Source organism: Prinia subflava, chromosome 2 (assembly GCF_021018805.1).
Source record: "Prinia subflava isolate CZ2003 ecotype Zambia chromosome 2, Cam_Psub_1.2, whole genome shotgun sequence".
In the NCBI taxonomy this organism is placed as follows: domain Eukaryota; kingdom Metazoa; phylum Chordata; class Aves; order Passeriformes; family Cisticolidae; genus Prinia; species Prinia subflava.
In genome coordinates, this window is record NC_086248.1 from 49,118,469 (window position 1) to 49,145,957 (window position 27,489).

The 27,489-nt window shown below is 37.4% G+C and overlaps 1 protein-coding gene across 1 annotated transcript; it reads right to left on the reverse strand.

Moving 5' to 3' along the window:
- Nucleotides 1-938: 938 nt before the first annotated feature.
- Nucleotides 939-27,294, reverse strand: GOPC (golgi associated PDZ and coiled-coil motif containing). The gene is made up of 8 exons (XM_063389875.1): nucleotides 26,919-27,294; nucleotides 13,926-14,090; nucleotides 8,171-8,346; nucleotides 7,732-7,897; nucleotides 6,373-6,468; nucleotides 5,473-5,637; nucleotides 4,577-4,757; nucleotides 939-4,064 (listed from the first exon to the last, which is right to left on the reverse strand). Exons 1-8 carry the CDS (start codon nucleotides 27,201-27,203, stop codon nucleotides 3,946-3,948), a joined length of 1,353 nt encoding a protein of 450 aa, XP_063245945.1. The 5' UTR covers nucleotides 27,204-27,294; the 3' UTR covers nucleotides 939-3,945.
- Nucleotides 27,295-27,489: the final 195 nt, after the last annotated feature.

The window sequence follows — 27,489 nt, forward strand, 5'->3', positions numbered from 1 at the left end:
TTATACTACTACCGTTACCACACCACTGCCTTTCACTTGAGCTCTCTGCTCATTCAGATGAGCTTCATGCTTTGGGGTGAGATGATCACGCAAGTATAGGTGAGAGAGTACTGATTTTAAAATATAATTTAAAACACAAAACAGACACTCTGAACAAAAGGACTTAAATATCAGGACTAAAAGCTGTAAGTTAAAGGGTAGTATTTTGTAACATCAGTGGAAAACTTAGAGTATTTCAAAATACATGTAAAACAAATAAGCATCAACCAAAAAAAAGAGATAAAGGGCAGTATCCACAATTTTAGCCAAATGACAACCCTTTGACAGGTCTAGGTCTTTATAGCTCTTCCAAGTCAAGGGTTTCAGAATATTTATGGTATTATTATACAGCCAGACAATGCAAATATTTTTAAACCGAAAAACACTCAGCACAAAATGCATCTCAATGAAATTTGAGACATGTCCTGTAACTGTGTCTTTCAAAAAATGCATTTTGCTCTTAACTATTGCCACCCAAGACTAGATTAGAGTCAAACCTCACATTATGCTGTTTTGGTTTCCCCCATATCAGCTTTTTGGCCAGATGTGGACTACACACTTAACAGGCGAAAAACACACACAGGGTTGGGTCTTTTTTACATATAAAAAGAAAAAAAAATACAACTCTGAATTAGGTGCAGAAATCACTGCAATGCATAAGAGTATATTTATTTACAGGCCAATAAAAATATATTATATTCAGCTTAGCTAGGTGTATACATGTTTTGCAAAATGTTCTATCTGCTACAGAAATGAGAGTAACCCACGGTGTAATTACGTTTGGACAAACACAATAAATATCTGTATTGTTTGATACAACTGTGGATTAACATATATGGAGATGGATACAAACCCTCTTCACTGCCAAGAATGCACTTCTACAAAGGAAATACCACATATAACCTTTGATCAGAGTTAAATTTATTGCCATAAAGCACTTTCCTTATCTTACATGCTTTTAATTAACATTGGTCCCAGATGCCAACAAACACCGTCCACCTTTAGCTTAAAATACAATTGTCTTACTGAAGATTTTAATAGGAAAGTAATTATATACTAAAAGAATTGCAAAATTATCTTTAGAATATTATTTTATTTTTTAAGTAAAAATATATATACACACGCAAGTAAACTGTTTTACACTTTAAAAAATAAAAATGAAGTCTGAACACTGACTTTCCTCAGAAATTCTTCCAAGTCTAACTCATTCAACCTCTGGGAATCAGCAGGACTGAGTCTTCCAGTTACTGACAAAGGAGAGAATACACATTTGTCCACTGAATCTGGAAATCTCAACTTGCAAAACTTTTCTCAGTTCAAATATTAATCTCTAAGCATTTCGGTATGATTGCAAATAAACCAGTATGTTAAATCAGCTGGTAACAAGTACAACATACATGGAGACAGACTGTAGTGTCTGAGCAAAATCCTCCCATCCACGGCTTCCTAAACAAAGATTATAAAAACTGCTGGGAAGGAAATCAGGTGATAATTTACTGCTACCTGATATGTCTACTCCCAGTCATTTTCCTCAGCAGTTGTTCCTTGTGTTGATCTCATATAGAGATAAATATAAAGAAGGTAAGAGCAGAGAAAAGGTCCAGCAGATGAAGACGAGAGCACAGCATCATGTGAAACTGGCAGACGAGGAATGTCAGGAAAATAACTCTAGAAACCTTCTTCCACTTCAGGCTAAAACTGATCAAATGCATTGAATATAAAATACAATGCGCCATGAAGTAAGGAAGAAAAAATAAATAAAAAATTTCACCTTTCCCTCAAATAAAGGGAAACTGTACAGGAAAATTGAATGTCTTTAAAAAAAATTACAAGACTAGTTGGACAAGTCTAATTTCTAAGAACTGCAGAAAGATTTCACACAGTAATTATTTTCAAAGACAAGATGACCACAACTTAGCTTTGATCTGTCTCTTCCTGACAGAGAGGACATTGAGTGTTCCAGGCCACAGACAGTTTCAGAGTGCACTCTGCTTGAGTAGCTGTGGGAAAAACACAAATCTGGATGCAAAAGTTCTGGCAGTGGATTCATCTGCTAACACACAGCCAATGTGTCCTCAAGTTTCTGAAGCTTCAGAAAAAGAAACATGCCTGGGGACCTGTTTCTTCTTCACACAGCTTTATTTTTAAATACCAGTTTCTGTTCGGTGAAAACTGTACAGCCTTGACTATTTTAAAAACCTTCAACAGTATGCTGTACGACAAACATTACTATAAAAAATGAACCAAATAATGTTACTCCACTGAGCAAGTGGAACTCATGCACACGCACACACACACACACACAAAATGATCGTGTAAATAGCGGAGTTAAGGGATTTATAAATAGCAAAATCTTTGAATAAAGTATATACATTTTTAGGCTTTTTCTATAAACATATATATATAGTGCTCCTAGGAGAGACAAGGTAACTGTGTTCTACACCACAACTTAGAACATAAGATTAATTGATGTTACTCTAAAGGCCTTTGAGGTTTTTTCTTATGTATTTATACCCTACATAGTTAACACTTGCAAAGATATCTTTTCACATTCTTTCCTCTTTCAATATACAAAACCATTTTACAGTTCAACAGCCTGCAGAGCAGTGAAGAGGAAAGATGGCACTGCATGCTGAAATAGTAAGTGCGAAGACAATGTAGAGCTTGTCTGTGGAGTGTGCTGCACTTCACCAAGAGAGCTACAAATGGAGCATGAGAAACTGCTCAAGACACCATCCTCAACCTCCCCATCTGCAGCCATGCTGGGGGCCTTCAGGTGCACACCAATAAAAAGCTATTTTAAGATACACTGCTCTCACAAAGGGAGTAACATTTTGCTTCAACAGTAAGACAATTATAGACTGCCATAACATAACACAGATAGGGCCAGGCACCGTATCGTTCTGAGAACCTCCTGTAAAGTACTGTGCACTCAACTTCTACTTCTTTAAGGATTATTTTAATGTGAAATGAGTATGTTCAGTACCCATTAAAAGCACTCATCATTTCATAAGGTCAAGGTAACGATGACCAAGTCAAACAACTCTGCATTAGCAGTAACCACATCTATTCAAAAACAAACGCTAAATTGATGATGCTCAGAAAAAAATACCAAAGGGCTCACATTAATTGTAGTTTTTCAACTAATTTCACTTTTAAAACCCCATACTACTCTGTTTAACGACTTTCGGAGCAGGTTTCACATGGAACAAATGGTGGTGAATTTAACCAAAAACAACAAATCCAAAAACCTCAACCATAAAATTACCATGGGCTGAACAATCATGATTAGCAAGCACTCCACTGCTTATGAGGGTTTTGATAGTCTTTGCTCAAATAAAAGCTCTCATCTTTAGTATTCTGAGAGAAAAAAAAAGGCGTTTTTTAAATAGTTCAAAATCCTAAATACAAAACACATGGATGCAAAGGAACAACTCCTCCCCCAATCTGTCTAGGGTTAAAGTATGTTCACCAAACTGAACATTCGTTGTCCCTTTAAAACATCCAAGGGTCAAAATTAGGCTGGTCACACATTATTCTGCTTCCTTAGGGACATCAATGAGATTAAAAGTGGAATGTACTGAGGTTATTATCCACTTTAAAAATCCCACGCTTTGGTGGGACTCCTTTTATTATTAAAAGAAATTGATTTCACATGCTGTGTGTTTGATAACTACTGCGTGTCACGCAAAAGACAGTTTTCCACATTTAGAATTGCTCACAATGAAGCCCTGAGGTAACCGCCTTTTTTCCAGGCAACAGTAATACAGTTCCTTTTGACAATTAATCATCCTTTTACAACCTACACTACTATATGCAACCTTAAGCAGTCAATATCGACTATCAGTTGTTCCCAAAGATGGGATCTGTCCAGGTTTTGCTTCTTTTTGTTTTGATTGTTTGTTCTTAAGATAAAGACTCAGCAGAACGGGCCAATTTGGGTGCAGTGTCTTCTAATGAGGCTTCAACTGAATTCCCCAGGTCTCCATTTTCATGTCCATCAATACTTGGCTTCTTATCAAACACTGCAAGTTAGAAAGAGAATTGATTTAAGGAAAGAAGCAATCTTGGCAAGGACAGATCAGTGATCCTTGTTTCAAAAGCTGGAATGTTTGCTGAAATGACTACTAAAATTAAAACTGACAAGTTTTTAGCAGAACATAGTATGGCAGGAAAATAGGAACTGTTTCTTTGCTTTTCTGATTTAAAAAATATATCTGAAGAAGCCACCAACATGAAGTGTTAAGGGGAATTAATGACTCCTAGTCAGAAGTAGGAAAAGATAAGAATAAATTTGAATTTTAACCTTTGGGAAAAGATGACCATGAAAAAAGCTTGTAAGTTAATTCAGTTGTAGCTAAGTAAACCAGGCCAAACAGTGAGGGACCAACCAGATGAACTGACAGTCTATTAGTAGGTTAATTGAATTGAAAGCAGATTAAATTTACAATGAATATAAAAGCAGTATTTTCCAGAAATTGGTTTGCATATTGAGACTTCAGAATTAAATGCATGTAACACATTTTAGAAGGTTTACCTTGTGAGGGTTTGACATCCACATTTGCATCTCTCCTATTAGAATTTGGATTTGCACCTTCTTCCAATTCATCAAGATATAAACGGTAACGGTGTCCGCTCTCATCCTCATACTCTACGTTTTCATCATCCGAATCAACCTCTGGAGCAACGTACACTACTTCAAACTCGATCTCACCTCTCTAAAATGCAACCAAAAATACAAATTTGCTTACTAATGCACAGCTACCCAGCAGGATTACCAAGTTGAGCTAGGTTACTAAAAGAAATACATTTTACTGTATGAAACACATGTGCACGTGTTTTACGCTTAAATGTGTTTACATGTGCAAACACATTTACAGTTGTGTTGAGTATTTTGGATCGGTATTGGAGTTAAGTTCTTACTGACTAAAGTAGAACAGCTCCATGTGTAAGCTTTACCAAAACGACCCACATTTCATATGTCACTACACTTGAAACAGTGCTAAAGAGGAAGTTTTCTGATATATTAAGCACACCTGCTAACTGTCTGAAAATGGGAAGCAAATCAGGAAGAAGGTTCTAGACCACAAAGCATATGAGAAACATTGTTTGGCCAGAGCTGTTCAGTCGTAAGAGTAAAACATATGTCACTAAATAGTTACTTCTGTGGGGCAATGTAATAAATTGATTTTCATCAGCCTTACTGAGTAATGATTAGCTGATACATGTTTAACTGAACCACTACTGACCCAGCATTTTTTGTCTCTGAATCGCAAAACATAAGAGGATTAAGTGTAAGGTGATAGAGCCTCAAGAATCACTGTAGCTTAACATTACACTGTACTAACAGGAAACATTAAAATTCAAGGTAATTCAACAGGCAGAATGCAGGAAGCACCTAAGCATGCCTATGGATAACAGGTCCAAACTGACCTGTTGGGAAAGAATAGTCACAGCTTCTTTATGCTTGGCATCTCTTAGATTAACTCCATTTACTGCCAGAATAGCATCACCAACATGCAGTCCTCCACACCGATCAGCAGGCTGCCCAGGATGGATTTCAGAGATCAGTATTGGAACACCATGCTCCTTCCCACCCTATTAAAAAAAAAAAGCAAATTTTAATTAACTGAGATGTCTTTTAACATAAAATTGACATTCAGATAGTAGTTCCTAAAGTGCTTATTTCAACTTCTATTTTAGAAAATTAGAAATTGTTCTTCAAACAAAGAATGTTTAAGAATGCATGAGTTGTTTCCCTTACTTCTCATCCCCACAGAAGAACGGAAAATTTTGAATATGTACTCAAAGTCAAAGCATGCGATTCTGAATATGAATAAAACTATAAAATCATATACAAACCAATGAAAAGCAGAAAACCTCACTAAAAAAAGCATATCAGGCACCATACTGGCTTGCAAGAAACTGTATTCATATTTACAATAAAAGTATAATACTCAAAATTTTCTGAATTTGTTGCAAAGTTTACACAGCTTTTGTTAGGTGAGAGATGCCAATACAGATACTTTAAAAAAAGTTATAATCACAACAGCTAAGCTTTGGAAGTCAGGTCTCAGATTGTTTCTGCTCTTCTAAATACTTACACCTGGAATCACAACTGGCTTATCTGCCAAAGTGTCTATATCCTACACAGAAGTCAAAATCCTAAGTTTAACATAAGGTAGCAATTATCTGTGACCATAGTTATGGATTTCTGTATGCTTTTTTCATTTGTTCTAACCACACATTTACCAATCTGTGTATTTTACAGAAGTAGAAATACAAACTGGAATTGCTGCTTCTGTGTCATAGAAAATAAATGCAAGTATTTACTGTGATTGAAATTCCTAATCCTTCATGGTCTTCTTTAACTAGCAGAACTTTTCTGATTGGACCAACACCTTGACTCTTCTTTAAGGCATCAGGATCCTAGTTTGATAAAAAAACAAACATTGCACAAACATAAATGTGTGATCCAAAAACTGATGCATTCAGTTGCATTTCAGCATTTTGGGTTTTTGCAATTATATACAGGCAGTGTTATGAGCAACACAGTTTTAGACTAGCTCCAGGCAGGACAAATTTGCAGTGACCCTTTACAGAAAGGGAATGAAATCAGAAAATATTCCTCGTTATGCGCCCCTGATGAGAATAATTATTTAAATTACTTCACTGCTGATTAACACACAACACAAAACTTAACTTCAGAAGGAAATCAGCCACATTTTAAAAATACTAAGGGACTACATGAAGAAGTGCTGATCACTGCTGAAATGTTATGTCATGTAAACTCATCTTAAAAGTAACCAAATGACAGAAGAGGATGTAATATACTCCCAAAGAAGAGATTGCTTGCTCAAGTTTATTTTTATTGTAATAAAAATAAACCACACCAAAAGCCATTGAACACAAATCTAAAAGAGAGACTAAATAAATCAAGGTTTGTTTTTCCTTTTGTAAGTCACTGATGCCATTATTCATACCTTTAAAATCACAAATACATGTATTTGTCCACCAATGTTTTATATGCAATTAGCAACATAAGCAGTAAGACCTATCAGACCAACTGAGGTATTTAGAACTGATCAAGGTAAAGCACTTTGCTGAAAATGTCTGGGTTTATGGACTGAACACTGGGGTGATTAACAGGACATGTGCCAAGCTGGGTGAGTTCTACCAAAGATACCCATAGTGAAATACTGTTTAAAGGTTCTGTTTTAAAAAGTACCTCTAGGAGGAAAAAAACCCCAAACTACAACTAATTATTTTACAGAGTGTCAAATTATCTGGCCTTTCAAGAAAAGAAATTAAAATCAACCAGAGTTCAATCTAATGCTAAAAATTTTATTCTTGTTTTTTGTAAATAAGTTAGATCCAAATTTTGAAACCTAGGTTACAAAATTCTGCTGTTAAACTTGTATCTATATACATAAATATATATATTTATATCAGAGGCTCAGTTTTCAAAAGGACTGAGTGTTCCTAGGTAAGTCAAAGGAATTGTATCATTTTCTGTGGTCATTTAGAGGGATATGCTACTCAGTACAGAACTGTCCTTCAGCATACAAAAGAACAACGTATTTACACGTGATATTTAGAAAAAACACAACACTGAAATGGAAACAATCATGACGATGAAGAAGTAACTCATGTCTGGAAATCACAGAGGAATGGCTCATGTTTTCAGCTTACATGTCCTGGCGGTGCTTGCATTGGTCGTTTGAGATCGTTCCGACCTCGACAAGCTCTAATAACAGTTTTGTGGCGGTGAAGGTGTATTTCTGCTTCCAGCTGGTTCCACAGCTTGTCGTGAGCAGGTCCTTTCATATCCCGGCCCAGTAACTGAATCTGCTGGACCCTACATAGTGACAAGAGAGTGAAACAATGCTGCATTACAACTGAAGAAGCAATGCACGGTAGGACTCATACACCTCATGTGACTACAGCACATGGTCACACAGCAACCGGCGCAAGAACCCTGGGGATTTTTGTTCTTCCTTTTGTTAATTAACTGGAAACGTGAGGCTTTTCCTACTTAGTCTTAACCTTGAGCCTGCCTCTGGAGATGCAAAGGAAGGAAACAACAACAGCAAACATCTTATGCCAAGGGACATGGATTGACTTCACATACCTTCCAGCTAGCTCCTTATCTAAATACTTGGCTGCCAATCTTGCTCCATAAACCTCAGCCTGCAGCACAGCTATGTGTCTACGGAGGGCTTCATTCTCCTTCCTCAGCAACTTCACCTCAGCTTCCAGCTGAGCTTCTTTCACTTTTTCCTTCTTGTTAGCTTCAAGTTCTCTCTCCTTTACAATGACAAAAAAAAACAAAAAACACCACCAAACAAGAAAAGAACGTTAAAAAGCTTTTATCCAAGTTAATAATGAAAGCACATTTACTGTTTCTGATACACAATCTGAAATTATTTTCCTGTGTACAAGACACGCATGCAGGAAAAGAAAGTAAAAAAAAACAAAACAAAAGAAAGCAGGGATTCTGGCACTACAGCTAGTGGTTTGCATACTATCCTACACAAAGGTGAATTTATATAGCCTGAATATCATCCTTACATTTTCTTGTCTTGCAAATAGGAGATTCAAAGTTAAGCAATACCATTTTTAAAATTAAAGAGTAACTACGAAGGTACTACATATTTCAATTTAACTAAATTCTTTAACCGTTATTATGATGATGATAACATGGAAACATAAGTCCATATGTCCTTAAAATGACAATTATTTTCATGCAAACAGCCAAGAAATGTCCAGCCAGAGACATTTCCAGATTAGAGTCTGAAGACCACATAAATAAAGCCAAGTATTCTACACATGAAGATGCCCACCCTGACAAAACTAAAAGAAAATTAGCGCAAAATAAAAAAAAAAACCCCAACAAACAACAACCAAACAAAACCAAAACCCACACTAAAACCACACTTTAAGCAAGCTATCTCCCTGTGCCTCCCCCCAGAAAAAGGAATTATGGAAATATAAATTAGTCCCACATTGCTCCATCCCAAATGTACAGAAACTGAATGGTCATTACCTTTTCTAATACCCAGGGTACTGGTGCAAAAGGAATTAGATTGCTAATCTACAAAATCTACTTTAAGGAAAGCATGCTTGATAACTTTTATCTTTTATATCTCGCTCTGCATCACTTTCACAAAGTGGGGGGAAACCCCCACCCTAACCCAGGAAAATCACAAAGACACAGGGTCTAATACAGTTTCCTTTCAAAAACGGCTGTCAATTGAAACAACAACAAAAATTAAGTTCCCCATAATGCATTTTTTAAGACATCTGGAGTACCCAAAAAGCCCATTCTCCGTACCTGTACCAATTACATTGTTAAACAAATAAAACCAGGAAGTGCTACTAAAGAAGCAACAGTACAGATACAAAATTTTACAGAACTGGCAAGACAAATCTGTTATTAAATTGTGCATATGCTATTCACTATTCCAAGCCTGGATATAAAACCATTAATATGGTTGATATTACCACATTTGAGAAAGTACACAGCATTGGTCCTTTCAAATTGAGTTATTTTCACAACAGGTACATGGAAGCATTTACTGACTTTGCCAGAAAGTCAACTCTGAATTTAATAAGACTCTATTGCCTCCCTCACCTGGTAAATACTTTTATCAGTTTAGAAGAGAGTACACACCTATGTACATGTTGGTCAAGAAGTTCCCAGCACAGTGCTCAGGAGGAGCAGCTCAAAGATTGCTTGAAACCACTGGCATTTCACATCCTGCAATTCCCATGATGACCCACCTTCAGATTAAGTTTGGCTCCATAGGCATGTTAGAAAACATGTCACACAAAGCCACTTCTGGTCTCTGGCCTTTGGGTTGGGGTTGTCTGGTGAGAATGACTCTCCAGCAAACCACTTTCTGAATTGCAGGATCACTCCTAAGCCAAGAATTGTGACTAACCTACATTTCAAGAACATTCTAAATTTCTAAGATTATACCATTTTTTTCTATTATTATTTTGGTCTTGGGCTATTTTCATTAGAAGAATTTAAGAGTGCTACCATGCTGTGTTGTCTCTGCCACACACTTGAGGAGTAAGAAGGGTCACAGTTCAGACTTAACATCTGTTTTACAGTAGCTACCAAGTCTGTATACAAATACAGTGTTCCTGTTAGCTCTGTTCCTATTGTCAATATTGCATTAATGTGATATAAGTAGTAGTATAGGTTCCTTGTTTGTCCACTTTTAGAACATCTTTTACTTGACAAATATAAAAAAGACAAAGACTAGAATTTAAGATAGGCATATTCCAACCTCCCTCAGAAAAGTGAATTGTTGAAGTGATCAGATTCTTGATTACAACAGCAAATTTCATGCAGCACATTTTACAGTATTTATACAAAGTAGCCAGCTTAAACACCCCCATCCAGACTCAGATTTTCCATTGATCTTCTCTGAATTTGGCTTGTCATTTAAATTAAACAGGAAGCCAAATGTTACATTTCTACATAGGATCACTTTTAGTCATGCATTTTAAATGTTACACCTAAAATACAAGGCAAATGCAATCCCACAAAAGTGTTTTCTTCCTATTTTCTCCATTATTATGACTACTCCTTTGTGACAGAGGTGCAAAATTACACCCAGAAGCCAATCTTCTATGGACTGTCTCCAACTAAATCACCACTTGAATTAAAAAAAAAAAATATATATATATATAAGGTTTGCAATACAGAATCTCTGAAGATGTCCTGAAAGAGCATGTCCTGTTTTGAATGACTGTCAAAAGCTTTGACAAAAGTCTCAAAAATATTTAAAGAAATCAAGGAAGTTAAGTTAGAGAATAGTTCCACGCTTTCTAGTGTTCACAGTATGGCATAGGTTCTGATAACAGAAAATGTATTTTCTGTTGATAATATTTTAAAAAAAGTTACAGCAAGGTTGAAGACTAAAGCTTACAGTTACCAGCTTCCTGTGGCTTTTCAAAAAACCAAATACTGAGTAATGATAACAAAGCATGTAACACAATAAAAGCAGAAAAGCTGTTTAAAAACCTTTCAAGTCTATTACTGTGAAAAGACAAAAGTCAAGTTTGCTTCACTTTTTCTTTATATCTATGTGCTATTGAGTTCATATGCTTTTGGCTGTTACACCATATTAAATTTTGGCTGTGTAAACCACATTAAATCATGCCCATGAAAAAAATAAGGGGAAAAAAGGAGAAGTTGACAGAATTTTTGAAAAATACAACATGCAGTACACTTCATATTACACTCATGGATGTGTAGAGTGTTTATGCTTTAGCAATTGTATAACACCTTAACATTTTTTGAGATAGTGCCAGAACAATCTTTCAGAATGTCAAGTTGCCAGATATCACCCCAAACTAGCTGCAGCAATAGTAGATAGAACACATACAGAATTAGGAAAAGAGGGCACCACATCTAGAAAAGAAAAATTAAAATGCAAAGGGAATTCTTTGCACAGCATCTTGTCAACTGTTGGGAAGAAGGAACAAGCCAGATCTGTTTTGCCAGTTTCTGAGGCCAACATATATATAAGTTGTTGCACAAAACAAAAGCACTGCTTAAACATAAAAAAATGGCAATCAACATACTTACCATTTCCTCCACAGAAAGGACAGACTTAAGACAGAAGAAAAGAGTTCCATAATTAGAGAAACAGGCAATAGGAACTTCAAGAAAATGCAAAACCATAAATTACTCCAAAAAGACTTCACCAGCAGACTGTGTATTTCATTAGATGGCATAAAGAACAAGTACACTGCTACAATTCTATTTAGCAACGATTTAGGCATTTTGAGTGAAAATTATTAAAAATCTTATTAAAAACTTAACTTTAGTGTAGTATTTAAAACAATACCTTCTCCTAAAATACCAAGAATCTCTATAAAGAATAGCAAGATATACAATATACATGAAAGAATCACAGAAAATCCATTCTGTAATATAACATTATACAGGTAATAGATTTTTTTCCTTCCAGAACAACATAATATGAGTTACAAGAGGGGCATAAAGGACAGAAGTATTAGAAAAGGCAGCAAGTACAAAAATGCAAAAAAAACCAAAACCCCACAACTAGGCAACTTCATACTCTCACAGAGTTATTATGATTGGATTCCCCACTCCTAAAAACAGATTTGGCCTAAACTACACAATTATCAATTGCTTAGCAATCTAAACATTTTAAAATGTCACAGGTTACCACTATGTATAATTTTACAGATTACAGAATATACATTTATGCTAAGAGTCTAAAGAGTCTACATACAAAATAAGTGTCTGTCCCTCAAGAAAGCAGGAAGTCAATTAGTAGAATTTTATTTCCCCATTGCACATTCTGTTGACACAGTTCTTCTTTGCCCTCAGAGAGCTTCTGACTGCCAGCACAACAGTTTCATTTACCCATACATCAGAGGTTCCATTTTATTGTCATTTAAGCAGCCTCAATTTTGCTTGTTCTAGCTTTGTAAACTTTCATAACTTTCTTTATGTAGAAGGGTTTCAAGTTAAGCTTCTGTCCATTAAAGCTATGAATTCCCTAAAGGCAAAGTAAAACAAACTCAAAACACTAGTCCTCATATTTATAAAAAGGAAAAACTAAAGGAAATTAAGCAGAGAATATCAGTCTAAGGTGTTAATAAAGTTCAATTTCAACACAGATAAACCTGAACCAATGTATGTAAAATGTATTTATTGTCCTCCTGTGGGAAGAAGACTGCTGTCAACAGCACACAAATTTAATATACCTTTAGAAACCATTTATAACGAGGTAACGAGAAACAAAAAGCTTAAAAATATTAGTCTCTGTGTTAGTCAGAAGTTAAGGCTAAGAAAATTTGGGGACCAAAATCACTCACAGTGATATGTTAAGTTTAAAAATTTTCTACATGTAAACCTGCAGCTTAACACTTACAAAATGCTGACAATATTTAACTGGTGCTTATTTAAAAGCCATGAGAATTATTCAAAGCTCTAAATAAACTTCACCATACTGTAGCCATAATTCAGTACAGAATAAATTATGTGGGGACTATTCAGAAAGTGTTGCTCTCACATTGAATATACAACTATGAAGCCCTAGGAAGACAGCTCTAATCAGTTACAGCTTTTGAATCTGAAACACAAAGAATCTGGGTTACTCCTGTTGTTCAGTGATTAGTCTAGACATCCTTTAAAACTTATAGTCTGCTACTGTGCTTTACTGTACATTAGTTAACAGGACAGAATAGCAAAAGAGACTAATCTAATGTTCCACATATGTTGGGAGTAGGAACTTGCAACCAAACTGTGAAGCAATTCCAGAAAGTCAGAGATAGACTTTGATTCATACCAACAGTTAGAAACCACACGTATCCAACACTACTCTACATTTTTAATTTACAAAGTCAGAATATTAGAGCCTGAATTAGTGGTGTGGCTAGTAACAAGGCAGTCTATGCTTGTGTTACCAATCAATGCCAACTAACTGCACAGATTAATTGTTGTTAACTTTTGGTGGGCTTTGTAAAGGTCTGAGTTTTAAAAAAACACCTAGTTTACTGAGTGCTTCTATTACAGTCTTCTTCAATTACCTTTTGCAACTTCAGTCTTCAGAAAAACTTTATAAATCACAAAAACATTTTCTGTTTTACTTTCAGAAACCACTAAAAATGGTTTATTTTAAAAAACTTCTTAAATGCTTATTCTTCATTCTGATATTACTCATCTTATTTTTAATGGTTGCTAACAACCAACTATAAATGTTATTTAAAAACAAAAAAGTTAATATTTTTAACATGAAAATCTGTTATCAGCTTATTCACACCTTCCAAAGAAGAACATCAGCTGGGAGAGGAAGAAGAATAATATAATCCCACACTTAAATTGCCATACTCACCAGTTTTGCCTTAATAGCCCCAGAGTCAACATTCTGACCAGTCTTGGCATGTAGCTGAAGCTGAACGGCGTGGAGCTGCAAAAGCTGATCGTGCACTTCCTTTTCCAATACTGCTTTTTCTGCCTGTGTTTCTGTCAGTTCAGACTTCAGATCAACCAGCTGTGCCTGTGAAGATACAATCCATCACAGTAATGAGAGCAAGGATGAAATGGGGTCACCAGAACTGTGACACAAAACAGCACTTGCTGGTACGTGGATGCTGTACATGGTGGAATACAGGTTAAGAATACCTGCTTAAGAATACCTACACATCCCTCTGTAGCCCAGCTCTAACACTGCATCATTTGCAGGATTTTCTCCCCAACTTGCCACAAATTCATGCAGCTGGAGAACCAGCATCTAATGACCATACTGCCAAGAGTAACAACAGCTGAGCTTTCCCTTATGCAGACTTGTGATGTCCACTCCAAAACAAGACAATTGCATTAAACCTATGTAGGATCTACACCCATAGCAATGTAAACATAATTTTAAATTATAAAATTATTAAATCTTAGTGAAAAAAATTGATCAAAGCAATGACAATTATTTATCCAATGCCAAAGTCAAATAATCTTATTTACAGCTGGTCTATTATTAACAGTTTAACTGAAATAGCAAATTAGTTGGCTAAACCAGCAGCCACGAAATGGTCCTAATATGCTTATGTAGAAAACAAGACATAGTTATTAACTCTTGAAAAAAGTGGGTTTGAAACACTTTAAAAACAGTTTTCATGTAGGGTTTATGTTAAGAAGCACAAATCTGTAATGAAAGAACAAATACTAACATGTTTACAAAGTTACTTGTTATCCACGTTCAAATAGCATTTTGTAAGATAGGCTACATTTAGATAAGCCTTAAAGCTACTATTTGCCAAAAAAACTCTGCAGAACATGATTTCAGGGGATTTTTAGGTAAATTCCCAGGGTATGTTTTTGCATCCAGAAAATTTGGAACTAAAGACCAAAATGAAAAAGTGACTAATTCTTTAAAAAGGCCCTTTCATATTAAAGCAGGGTATTTTAAGTATTTTAACAACATTATACTAACATTCAAATTAACAGTGAAACTCAAGTTCCAAGGCAACTTGATACAAAAGTCTGTAACTGTTAATGAAAAAAAAGCAGGAAGGATTTGACTATCAGTGAGGAGGATTTACTGGGTCTAACTTCAGGTACATAATTTAGATGGACTCAAGCTCAAGCTTAGCCTCCTCAAGCTTCCAGAGTAATTCAGAGGTAAGTAGGCACTTCCAGAGGTGATTCAGAGCACCCAGAGTGCAACTGATGAGATGGATCAAGCCAGCCTCCAGCGTGTGGTTGCCAAGAAGAACAATCTCCCTTCCTGCCTCTTGGTTATGCCCTTTAGTCCCACATCTCTGGGACAGAACAGAGCAGAGCTACCTCCCCCTGGCCCTTGAGGCAGAGCCTCAGCAGATCAGGGCAGCACTTGATTTCTGCCAAAGAAATGGAGCTGCGTGCATTTTCACTTTCCAGCTGCCAGAAGAGCAAAAAAAACCTCAAAAAATTGGCAAACCCTTGCAGAACTCTAAAGCAGAAATTGCCTTTTACAGTAAGATGACATTTAAAATACTACAAAGCCAAATAATTTCAGAGAAATGAGTTACTTACAAAGCTGCATTGCTGTCCCCTGTGAGCAGCCACAGTTAAAGTCTCTCTGTTGTGGTTTACCTACCTCCTAACAAAAGCAGACACACACCTGAACTAACACAGCAAATGAAAACATCCCCAGCAGAAAAGCTGATGATACAGTACTGAGCAGATAACAAAGACCTTCATAATGAAGGCACAGTTTGACTGTCACGACTTCACATAATAACAATATTTTGTTATTAATACATCCTGTATATACTAAGCTTACTTTTAAAAAAATAAGACCACTACTGTCTTGCTCCTTTCTAACAGCTAACATGCTGACTTTTAATGCTTTTTTATATGCACACACATGCTCTCTCATCTACCCTAATTAAAAAGACCTGTAGAATGGAAGTGGCAGATCAGCTAAATTAGACCAACTTAATATTGTCCAGCCTCACATAATAGAGAAGGCAAATTGGAGTTCTGGTAGGAAGAAAAAACAAGTTTATTTCCCTGTGCAAATAACAAAGCAGCGAGAATGATGGCCATCAGCTTTGCAGAGTGAATAATGCCCCAAAAGTATCAAAAAAGACTATCAAATGCATAATAAAAATTAAAAATAGTACTCTGCATATAACCTAACATTTAAATTCATATCCTGCTGTTTTTTATCACAGAATCATTGAATCACAGAATGGCCTGGGTTGAGAGGGTTAAGAGATCTGGTTCCAAACCCCCTGCTTTGGACAGGGACACCTTGCACTAGACCAGGTTGCTCAGAGCTCCATCCAACCTGGCCTTGAACACTGCCAGGAATGGGGCACTCCAAACAACCTGTTCCAGTGCATCACCACCCTCACAATAAAGAATTTTTTTCTATTATCTATTCTAAACATACTCTCAGTTTGAAACCACTCCCCCTCACTCTGTCACTACATGCTCTTGTAAAAAGTCCCTCTCCCACCTTCCTTGTCACCTCCCTCCAGGTACTGTAAGGCCTGGATAAATAAAGAGCACAAAGAAAGAAAGAAAGAAAGAAAGAAAAAAAAAAAAAAAAAAAAGAAGAAGGCGGCAAAATGAGAAATGGTAAGAGAGCATATATCATGGAATTAATCTGTTTACACATTATGAAAAGTCATATATCTACCCCCAGGAACAGATGGAGGCACAAGAGTCACACCAAAATGCAAACACAACAAGCTGTTTCATATTCTGTGATCTACTTCTATGAAGGATGACAAATCTTTACATTACTTCACAGAAGTCCTACCATTCTCAGCTTTGCCAGCTCACTTAGTTTGTCTTTATATTACTCTTACTAGCACTGTTTTTTAATCCAAATTCTCTCAATTTGTTATAAAGAAAATATATGAAAAGACGGTTGGTAATTCAAGCTCTCTATCTTCATTTTTGGAAGCTACTCAGTAAAAACCAGGGATGGGGCAGAGACAGCAGATGAAATCATAAGCATAAACAAGGACTATCAGTAAGGCTATTCCTTCCCAGAGTACCATTCACTGCACAAGGCAAGTGCTCTGCAGGAAAAGATGGTGTCAGATATTGTTATATTTCAATTTCTATAAACATAATAGGATAAACACAAGGATAAACTAATGCTGCACAAGCAACTGTACTAATCCTTTAATTTGGATGTACTCTCCAATAAGACTGTCAGAGAGAGATGTCATGGATTTGGTGGTCACCTGCAACTACCCTAGAACTTGCAGAGATATCAGCTGGGGGCAGAAGTTACAAACATCCACCCACAGGAGACCATTGAGCTTCATGGTCAGGTGAGTTCAGGAAGAGCCACCAAGCAACAAAAACAGAACAGAAACTTTGAACGGAGAACAATGAGGGGCAGAGGTTGAAGAGAAGGTAATGTGCTCATTTTCATCACCTCCTCTTAACTGCAACTTGCTGATTCAGCCAAGAAAGGAACCCTTCTGGGCAGAATACCACTGTGCAGGTCAGCAATTACCACTCATTAGCAAGCACCACATGCAAGGTTACACCTTCATTTCTCCCTGCTCCCTCCTTTGTGTCTCTGCCACAGCCGATGCACAGCAAACAGCACAACCAGAGTGTGGGCAGGGAAGCAGTATTTAATCATGAAAACTTACCCCTGCACACACATGAATCAAACAAGCAGGACATGAAGCTATTGCTTCAGACTATCACCACAGGCTATTCCTAAATTCTAAATAAAAGTCTACAATTCAAATAAACTGGTGATCTTGGTCAAATTCACCAAATAGCAAAACTCAGCATTTATCTTCCACACAATCTAACACCCAGATCATACCAGAAAATCGTTTAGAAAGGCTAAGTAAACATTTAGTCAATTTTGGGACATATTTTGCCATTTGCCAGGTATTTTGTATTTCTCAAAGGTCTTACAGCTATGAAAATTAAATGCCATTTTCAACTGAAATAACTCAAGAATTTATAAACTACTCTTTTTATTCCCATTGGAGATGAAAGTAAAGAAATAATGGCATTAAGCAATTAATATTTCTTCCACAGAACATGTCAAAAAATTTAAAAAAATAAAAAATCTCTAGGCAAAAGAGCCAATGATAATGCCCTATTTTTAATCAACAGTTCTTATTCCTGTTCAAGTAGTTACAAATTATCAAAAAACTGAGTTTGTTACAATGCTCTTATACTGAATATGTATTTTAAGCTGGCAATAACATAAATGCCATCTTAAATGTTGGGGTTAACTGCATTTTTAGTCATGAAGTTCTTAAATTCTTTAGTGTTTTTCATCACGAGTCTTAGGACAAAATATTAGCATTTAAGCCTCTTCCAGTTAATTTATAAAATGTTTTTCATATGATGGTCTGAACTCTCATCTGTACATTTTTCACAGAAAAGTGATCATTAGTTATTCTAACAGAATAGTAAGAATAACTACGGAAAAATATTATTTCTATTAGATCTCAGAGACATACTCAAAGATCTTACACTAAGTTTATACACTGTAAAGAAAAAGAACGTAGACCTTGCCCTGAATGACTTACAAGGTAAATACATCAAAGAAAGGATGAATAAATGTAACAGCGAAGTACAGATCCGGAGGTTTCTGTGCACAGAAGTGCACAACAGGAATCAGACAGATGCTAAAACCACAAGTTACCTATGACTGCTCAGAAGCATCACTGCTTGAATGAGGCACTAGAAGATGGCAATACTGCAACCTCTGAAGAGCTAAAGCATGAGGAAGAACACACAAAAACTGAGAAAACTTCACAAAGTGGGGTGATGGTGACTTACATACCACGGTGACAGGAAACAACCTCCACTACTGATAGGGAAAGCGGCTGCAGGGGGGTGAGGGGAAACTGAGAGATGGCATCATTAGATAAGGTAACAACAACAGGTTTAGCTTTGGGAAAAGCCTTCTCATTTTCTGAGCTATCATTGCAGTAACTTCTGCAATATGGACAAGAGTTTCATTTGAGCAGATAGATACAAAAGATATCTATGGCTTACACACTGCCCTGATGTGAGCACTCAAAGTGGAGCCAAGCTGAAATGGGAATCTGGGTCACAGGCCTGCATACTACTAGGGCAAGACAGTGGCATTATTCACCACACTAAATAAAAATGAAAGGAAGACCTGAATTACCTCGAAGTGTAATGAATGCACTTCTTGGTATATGAATTTCTAGATTAAAAGTCTAAGCACAATTCAAACTTAGTAGAAAACTCACAGATTTTTCAGCAAAGGGAAGCTTGACACATACAAAAGTATCCATTACCAGCCTCAAGTGACTAAAAGTCATAAGCCAAGCACTCATCAAATGCCTTTAGTTTGTTTAATTTCAGGCCTTCAGGGTACATCTAATTCATTCTTTTGTCAAGCCTTCTAAACTCATAAAGGTCTGAAAACTGTCTTTCTAAACATTATTTTTTTCCATCATATAATCTCTGATTGCCAGAAGCTAGGAGTTCATTTCAGAATTTTTTAGTTACCTAAACAAAGCCATCTAGTCCCGTCTTTACATCTGTACGTCTACATTTCTCCCTATTTCACCTTCCTTCCCTGTTGATTCGAACTGAATTAATTTTCAAGATAAAAATGAATCTAATAAAGGGGTAAAGTTCCTACAACATACAACTTTTACACTAAACAGCTGCTAGTAGGAAAGAGTGACACATTAGTGCCCTTTCAGAGGGAGAAGCAGGAAGAGTCAGATCTTTAGCTAATTTGTTTAATCCACCAGAGACAGAAGCTGACAGCCTCGTGTGCAGGCAGCACACATACCATTCTGAGCTAAAGACTGAGCTGCTGTCTCATGTCCAGCCAACTAACCAAAAAAATGTAGGGATGAAAAGGAAAAGGAAAGGATGCTGTGATGTGGAAACTCCCTGATCACTCAAGGGAACAGGAATTGCCTGTATCAGAAGGGCTCAGTGACTTCAGAAAGGCTCAACACTTTCCCACAAATCATGAGACAGCCAAGCTCCACTGATTCTGTTACTAATAAAACACCTCTGGTGTACAGATATATATTTAATAGCTAATTTTAAAGGACAGGACCTTATGTATTTTTCTATGGGATCAAACCAAAAGTCACAGACAAATCAAATTTATGAGGTGCTTTTATTTCCTCAGCAGCATGTCTTTATGAAAATTATACTAGACTCCATGAAGCTTACCAACATATGCATTTATGTATTTCAACATTCTCTCCTGATCAGGATTATTAACCTTCTGATTTAAAGGCTGCAGGACCCAGGATCATGAAACACAACTGAGCACACTACAATGCTGCAAATACTCCGTGCCTTCTGTCCCAGCATATGCACAAAAAACCAGTTTAAATATCAAGGTATGACACTAGCATATTTGCTTACCATCTCATCATGGTGGCATTTTTTTAAAGACAGAAACATCATTTAAAGGCAAACGCAGCTAAAAAAATAAATATCTTTAATTATGCTTTACAAACAATGAAATAATTATTCCTTAGTGTTCCTATGACATTACACAAGTGCAGGACAGAGAACAGTTTTTCAGAACATGACAGCTGCAGCTCCCACAGCCTGCAGATACACACTCAGACACCAGATACACAACAACAACAGAGCCTGGCCTGCACAGCCCACATCCTGACAGGTTTTCATGGGGTCCCCTAACTTTGCATCAGCCCCTTGATGTGAAGTAGTCAGAGCTCCTAATTATTAGGAGCTTAATTAATTTCTGTAATTCCTTGAAGAAAGGATTGTCTCCATTATCTCACCAGTATCACTTCACCACTCTGCCTACAGCCCTCTAAAAGAAAAGAAGATTCTACTCACCCTCAGCCTTGACTATTTGATTCTTCCTGTCTACTAAGCAGCATTTGCTGCAATTTGTCACACAACCCCATTAAGTTTAATGGACTGCTTTGAATGAGAAACCAAGGAACAGAGCAGAGCCCTGTTTAATCTCGTGTTCACTGCAAAACTAAACAACGTGACACACTGCACAAAATGAGTTTCTGAAGAGAAGACACACTTGGAAATCATATTTTTTATGATAACCCCTCAGTTTCACCACAGTGCTTACTACTTGTCAAAGATGAAAATGTTTCAAGATATTACTGGAGAAGACTGTACTGACAGATTATTAGATTTTATTAAAAGCCTTTATTTCATTATTATTGTGACCCTCAAAAAGGACCTTTGTGACTTCGATTTTTAGCTAATGCTAAATTTAACAAAACAGTCTTTATCATGTGGCTAATAAGAACATGAACAACAAAATTTATGACTAATAAGTCCCTAAATAAACAGTATGGTAGTGTAGCTATGTAAGTAATTTTGGTAAAAATGCAGTGTATAATATTGAAGATACTTATGATACTTACTACTTACTATGATACTTATTAATCATAAATTAATTTAATCCTCTTTTATTATGTCCCATACAGAACGACATAAGACAAATGAGTTGCTCCATTTCGCAGGTTCTATTCTAGTCCTGACAAAACATTCAGGGTCAGCAAATTAAAAGGATGCAAAGCAACACTCCTACTTTTTTATCTTCTCTGCTGAAGACCATTCTGGACATGTAATTATCTGCACACTTTTCCTACCAACAATTAAAGGATAAATAACAATACCACACCTTAAATAAAGCATCTTAAAAATTTGGTTTCCATCTATATAAATGGATACATCCACCAACATTTTTACGCCTGTGACTGATCTTTTTCACCTCTATCATTAAAATAACCAGCTACTGTTTCTTGCTACTGTTTTACTTTGTGCTTGACTGTTTCATTCTTTTTGCATCTACTTACCAAAGAACAAATCACTTTTTTTTAAAATCACTTTGCTGATAGCGACAAATTCCTGACTTTGTCACAATGACTATTTTTTTTTTTCAGGTTGCTCCTGCTTCTAGTTGCTTATCAGCAAGACAAAAATCTGTTCTTAGAAGTCATATCAATAGTTTTATTATTGTCACTATTTTGAAAGCCATACTACCTATGCAATGTAACTCAGTTTAAAAAACCCTAAGAAATATAAACTAATATACTGGTTTCTTCTCACTTTCTCTTTGTCAGCTCCCAACAAATCAGACAAAGAAGAAAAACCCTTTACCACATACATACTGAAAATTAAGTAGGCTAGTTAAATTTATATATAGGCTTCTGGTACAAGAAATATGAATTAAGTATAGGCATGATTGTAATTAGAAAAGCCATAATTCTGATAGAAGTTATATGTATCACAGTAATGACAACTTAGTATATAAACTGACTGGAAAAATGCATGTATTTCTTGACTATGTGAAAAATGCTCACATTTTAGGATATCAAATTAGCTGGACCAAATCTCACTCCACTGATATTAAAAAACCCATACTCTATCTAGTACCAACAGATTTCTATGCCAAAAGAGGAAAAAGTATTAAAATTCCAATTAATAAAATAATACCTCAGTAACTACTGGAAATATTAATGACATTTGAAAAAAGTACATAAGCTATTGCAACCAATTTACATGCATGTATATACATACCTCACATGGACAAAAATATATCTTGGTCTTCAACAAGTTCATTTCTCACTACAAAATAAAGGAGAGAGGCAAAACAACTCCAGACAGACTTTCCTAAGAAGGTGTATGGGCCTACCTTGACTAAAGTACTGCCAAACAACAGAGCAGGACTGTGTCCCATAAGATGGACTTGCATGCCTATGGAAAGTCACCACACACATAAAGCCACCTACATTTTGCTTTTCCAGTTTGCAGCTGGGGGTTTTTATATATACATCTTCATATTACCCACATCATTCTATACGTGTTTTAACTGTATAGATTATTTACAAGTTACTTACAGAAGAATTCAGCTTATAGAAACATGTTCCTCTAAACATGCTGATTCCAACCTAATCATGGACATAAAACTTCATTTAACTTCTAAGACATACATGTTTTTCTTAGCTTTAGCATATACACAGGCTTGACACATCTGCCAAGATACAGGGTGTGCTCCACCAAACATTCCTTTCTAGCTTGTTCATTTAAAATTGCAGAATCAGATTGGCAGTCAAAGTGCCAGAGTTAAAGTTAAGCCCAGTTTTCACTGGCACATTGACCTACTTCTTTTCTTTCTACAAAACTGCAGATACACAGAACTTTCATTTTTTAGAAATGAACATTTAGATAATGTCATAGTCAAATAGGAAAAACAAAACCTATGAACTGCTTTTCAGTTAAACATTTTCTAAAATCTCACACACAGACCACCAGCCTGCATCTGCTGATTTATATCGTTTTCCAATAGTCACGAAAAATCTCCTTTAAAATGTCTGTCATCAGTTCTAAAAGACTGAGATCCTTGCTATCCTACTAACAAGATACACTTCTCCATTTGTTCACAATGAAATGAGGCTGATCTCAGAAAAGACAGGGGCTTGTATTGCCAAACACCTTTTTTTTTTCTCCTCTTTGACAAGCTACTTAATTTTAACTCTGTCCTACTGTGATCAGCAGGAAAATTATGAAAACAAATCCTCCCCCCAACATATCATTAGTTTAATTTAAGACAAATATTATTTGCACAGTAGTAGATTTATAAATTTTCACCACCCTAAGCACAAGTAAATTTATTTGCATATATCCCCTGTGCATCTGAAATACCTTCAGGCTCCTTCTAAAAATAACCTGGCCCAGAATTGCCAACATATAGCTGCCTCTTTGGAAACGATTGTATTCCTGGATACTTCTTTCACTATCCAGGAACATCCTTCACACAATATTTTACCTAGACTCTTCTCTCTAGCAGCAGATATACAGCAAGATGGCAAAAATTTTTTGGGGAAGTCTCACAGCATGAGCTTCCATCCACCAAACCTCAAGCTGTGCCTCTCAAATGCAATTGTACCAATCAGAGAATGCATATTAAGCTGACAAAGTGGATAAATCAAAGTCTGAACTGCATTTCTTTATTCTTGCCTGCAACGTTAGAATAACATTCAATGATTTTGGTTGAGGAAATGGTATCTTCAAACAACAAAATGATATTCATAACTTTTTGTTGTTTTCCTTTATGAAATAATATCGCTTATTCAGTAATAGTCCAGTCAAATGCAGCTGCAGGAGTAAGCTTAGACAAACTTAGATTCAGGCCAAGTATTATTTTAATCCAAATAAAGGATTTATTCGTAGTATTTTAGTATTTCTCAAGATGGATCAATTTATTGGCTTGAATAAGTATGCCTAAGTAAACTATTACAGAGGACATTTTTGTGACTGTGACAAAAGCTTTGTACTAAAATGTACAAGCAGTATAAAGTTACAATGGTGAGTTACTAAGAAATGATTGCAATCTTAAAAGTTATATGAACTACAGTAACTCGCATTATAAAAAAGGAGTGAAATCACCAATCACATCCTAAATGCCAGTATTGATGTTAGTGATTTCTTTCAAAATATGTAATTGTACTCTTTCATATTGGTCACTGGGGCTTTTGACTAGAAATCTGTGCACGTAAGAAGACAAGACACTCATTTTCAACAGGGCAGCTCCATCTTTGGAAGATTTTAAATGGCAGCCTTAATTTCAAGTTTATGACTCTAATAAATATGAGGTCCTAAAATTAACAACCTTCAAGGCAATACCAGAGTCTTCTAAAGGTCTGTTTGAAAGATAAAAACTCCTTTATATGCATGAGGCTTAATACTACTCACAGTAATAAAAATACTTTGCAAAGTAAGATCTTTTATTCACTTGCAAAGCACTCAGTCTAGATTATCAGTATCATTTCTATCAAACAATTACCTCAAGCATATAGAGATACACAATAATTATGCTAATTATGCTAACAACTGCTAACTGGGCTCCTTTGCTCTTCAACTCCTAAGAGATTTAGGCAGAGATCTTTACTTCTTTAGGTGCTCCTGATGATTTTAATTAGATACAAAAAACCTTTCAGGATCTGAGTGATATTATTTCCTTTCAAAATATTTAAGCTTGAAACAACCTTTCAAAGAAATCCATTCTCTTATAATAACCTGAAAACTCACTTGGTTTACAGACCTGTACACAACAACCCACCATACCTGGGCAATGTAAAATAAATTCTGATTATCCACCATAAACTCATAAATGTCATTTTACTATACTTATACTTCATGAAGCCTACTGTATAGGTTGGTAGTGTATGTGTGTGTATATATATATATATATTTATCTATCTATATCTATCTTGCCCTAATACTGAAACATATTAGCATATCAACATAAACACACAGAAGAACATAAACATCATCACTACAGTAAGCATTCTGGTGAAATAAAGAATGAGATGAAAAAAACCTCCTAGTTTAACAAGATCTTTGTTCTACTCTGAAAAATCCTGCTCCTCTGTAAAATTCCACGGGTTCTTTTGCCTAACAATGTCTCCATACCAGGAAGAAGCCTGATTAAAACCAAAGACAATCTACTTACTTTACTTCCTACTAAAAGGCACGCCTTAAGAAGAGTACATTACTGCTTGAAGACTCTGAAATTCGTTTATTCTAATAAATGCAACACCAAGGACTGAGAGAATTCTGTCTATTGAAGCTCTTACAAAGCCCATATTTTCGCAGTGTTTCAGAATTTCCCTTCTTACTCCTATACCCTTGAAAGTTAAAAAAAACAAGCAGTAGAAGACTAAAAATATGGCCAACAAGAGACAAGGAAGAAAACAGAAGGCTTTAGTCTGGGGAAAAAGTAACTGAGGAAGAAACATCAAAAGCCTTCTAATCATAATTTAGACAAGAGGGCAGCTCACATTCACACCTGCTGAGGACACACACAGATAACACCTACTAAACCAAAGACACTCGGGTTGGATAGATATAAAATGACCATGAAGTTCTCCAGAATCTCCTTCCAGAGCACTCCAGTTCTTCCACAGGCCAAAGGACCTGCAGCCCTGCCTCTCTGCAGCATCAGGACCAGATAACTTGGCTCTGGCTTCTTTGCTTCCAGCCTGACTGAAACTCTGCATCAGACATGAAGGAAATCTTCCAACAGGAAGGCCAGTTCTTATTGTCCTCACAGAATATGCGACCCCTGCTATTATTTTCAGTTGCTAAACTTGGCAGAGAGATATCTGATCTGCTTTGAAGTGTGAAGGGACAAGAGGACCTGTCAAAGTCCATCCCCAATGCACTCTTTTCTTTCCTCTACAAGGAAAGAAGAAAAAAGAAGGAACAGCATCCTCATTTTGACTACTGACTCTAAGCTTTAAGCACCTCGATCTTGTCTTTGTTTCTTCTTTTACAAGTTTTTCCAAATTCACAGACTCTAGAAATCAATTAACCTGGAAAAGAACTCTGGGATCACCAAATCCAACCTGTGACCAAACACCACCATGGCAACCAGATTAAGTCTTTCCTTAAACACCTCCAGGGACGGTGACTCCATCACCCCCTTTGACATTTCAATGCACAGCACATTTCAATGTCTAACCAGCCTTTCTGTCAAGAATTTCTTCCTAATGTCCAACCTAAACCTCCCCTGGCACAGCTTAACTCTCTGTCCTTTCGCACTGACTCACTACAAAGAGAAGGCCAGCCAGCAGCATCTCTTGCCCAAGATTCCTGCTTTCAACATCACAGAGAACTCTGGCGAGCACCGCTCCATGCCAGAGCTGAAATTACCAAACCCACATGGAGGAAGGCCGCGGCCAGGCCCGAATCCTAAAACGGGGGGCCTGGTGAACCTTCCTCAGCTGCATCGGGGCAGGGACGAGCAGGAGGCAACCCGGGGGAGCTCCCGGGGCAGGGCACGGCCACCGCGGCACGTCCGGGGCTGCGCCCGGCCCGGCGCCGCCCGGTGCCACGGCAGCCCGCTCACCTCCAGCTTGTGGTTGATCTGGGACACGGTCTGAGCCTTGTGGCAGAGCTGCGCGAAGCACGAGCTCAGGCTCGTCATCTTCTGCCGCCCCTCGTACGTGATGTCGGCCTGGTCGGGGTCGATCTCGCCCAGCAGCAGGTCCACGTCCACGAACGCCTTGTCGAACTCCTTCTCCAGCACCTCCAGCCAGCGGAACATGGACACGCCGCCGCCCGCCGCCGCCGAGGCCGGCCCGGCCGAGCCGGCCGCGCCCGGACCGCAGGGACCACCGCCCGCCGCCGACATGGTGCCGCCGCTGCCGCCCGCTCCCCTCGCCCGGCACTGCCCGCGCCGCCCCCGCCCCCGGCCCGCAGGACGCGGCCCCGGCCCCGCTCCCGGCCCCGCTCCCGGGGCAGCCACGCAGGGAGCGCGGGGACGCGCGTGCGCGGCAGCCGCGGGGCCGCCTGCTGGTGTGGCAGGCAGCGCCGGCCGAGCGCCGAGCCACCGAGCGGCCGCCCGCGCCGGCAGGGGGCGCTGCGGGCCGGCACGAGAGCGCGTGAGGGCAGGGGGGACTCGTCCCGGCCGGGGGGTC

What these genes read in the sequence shown, in the direction of transcription:
- GOPC (XM_063389875.1), bottom strand. Translation starts at nt 27,203, where the DNA reads ATGTCGGCGGCGGGCGGTGGTCCCTGCGGTCCGGGCGCGGCCGGCTCG. An exon ending in GATAAGGAGCTAGCTGGAAG is followed by an intron (nt 7,898 to 8,170) that starts GTATGTGAAGTC and finishes GTCACTATGTAG; the next exon opens with GGTCCAGCAGATTCAGTTAC. An exon ending in TGACTATTCTTTCCCAACAG is followed by an intron (nt 4,758 to 5,472) that starts GTCAGTTTGGAC and finishes GTTGCATTTTAG; the next exon opens with AGAGGTGAGATCGAGTTTGA.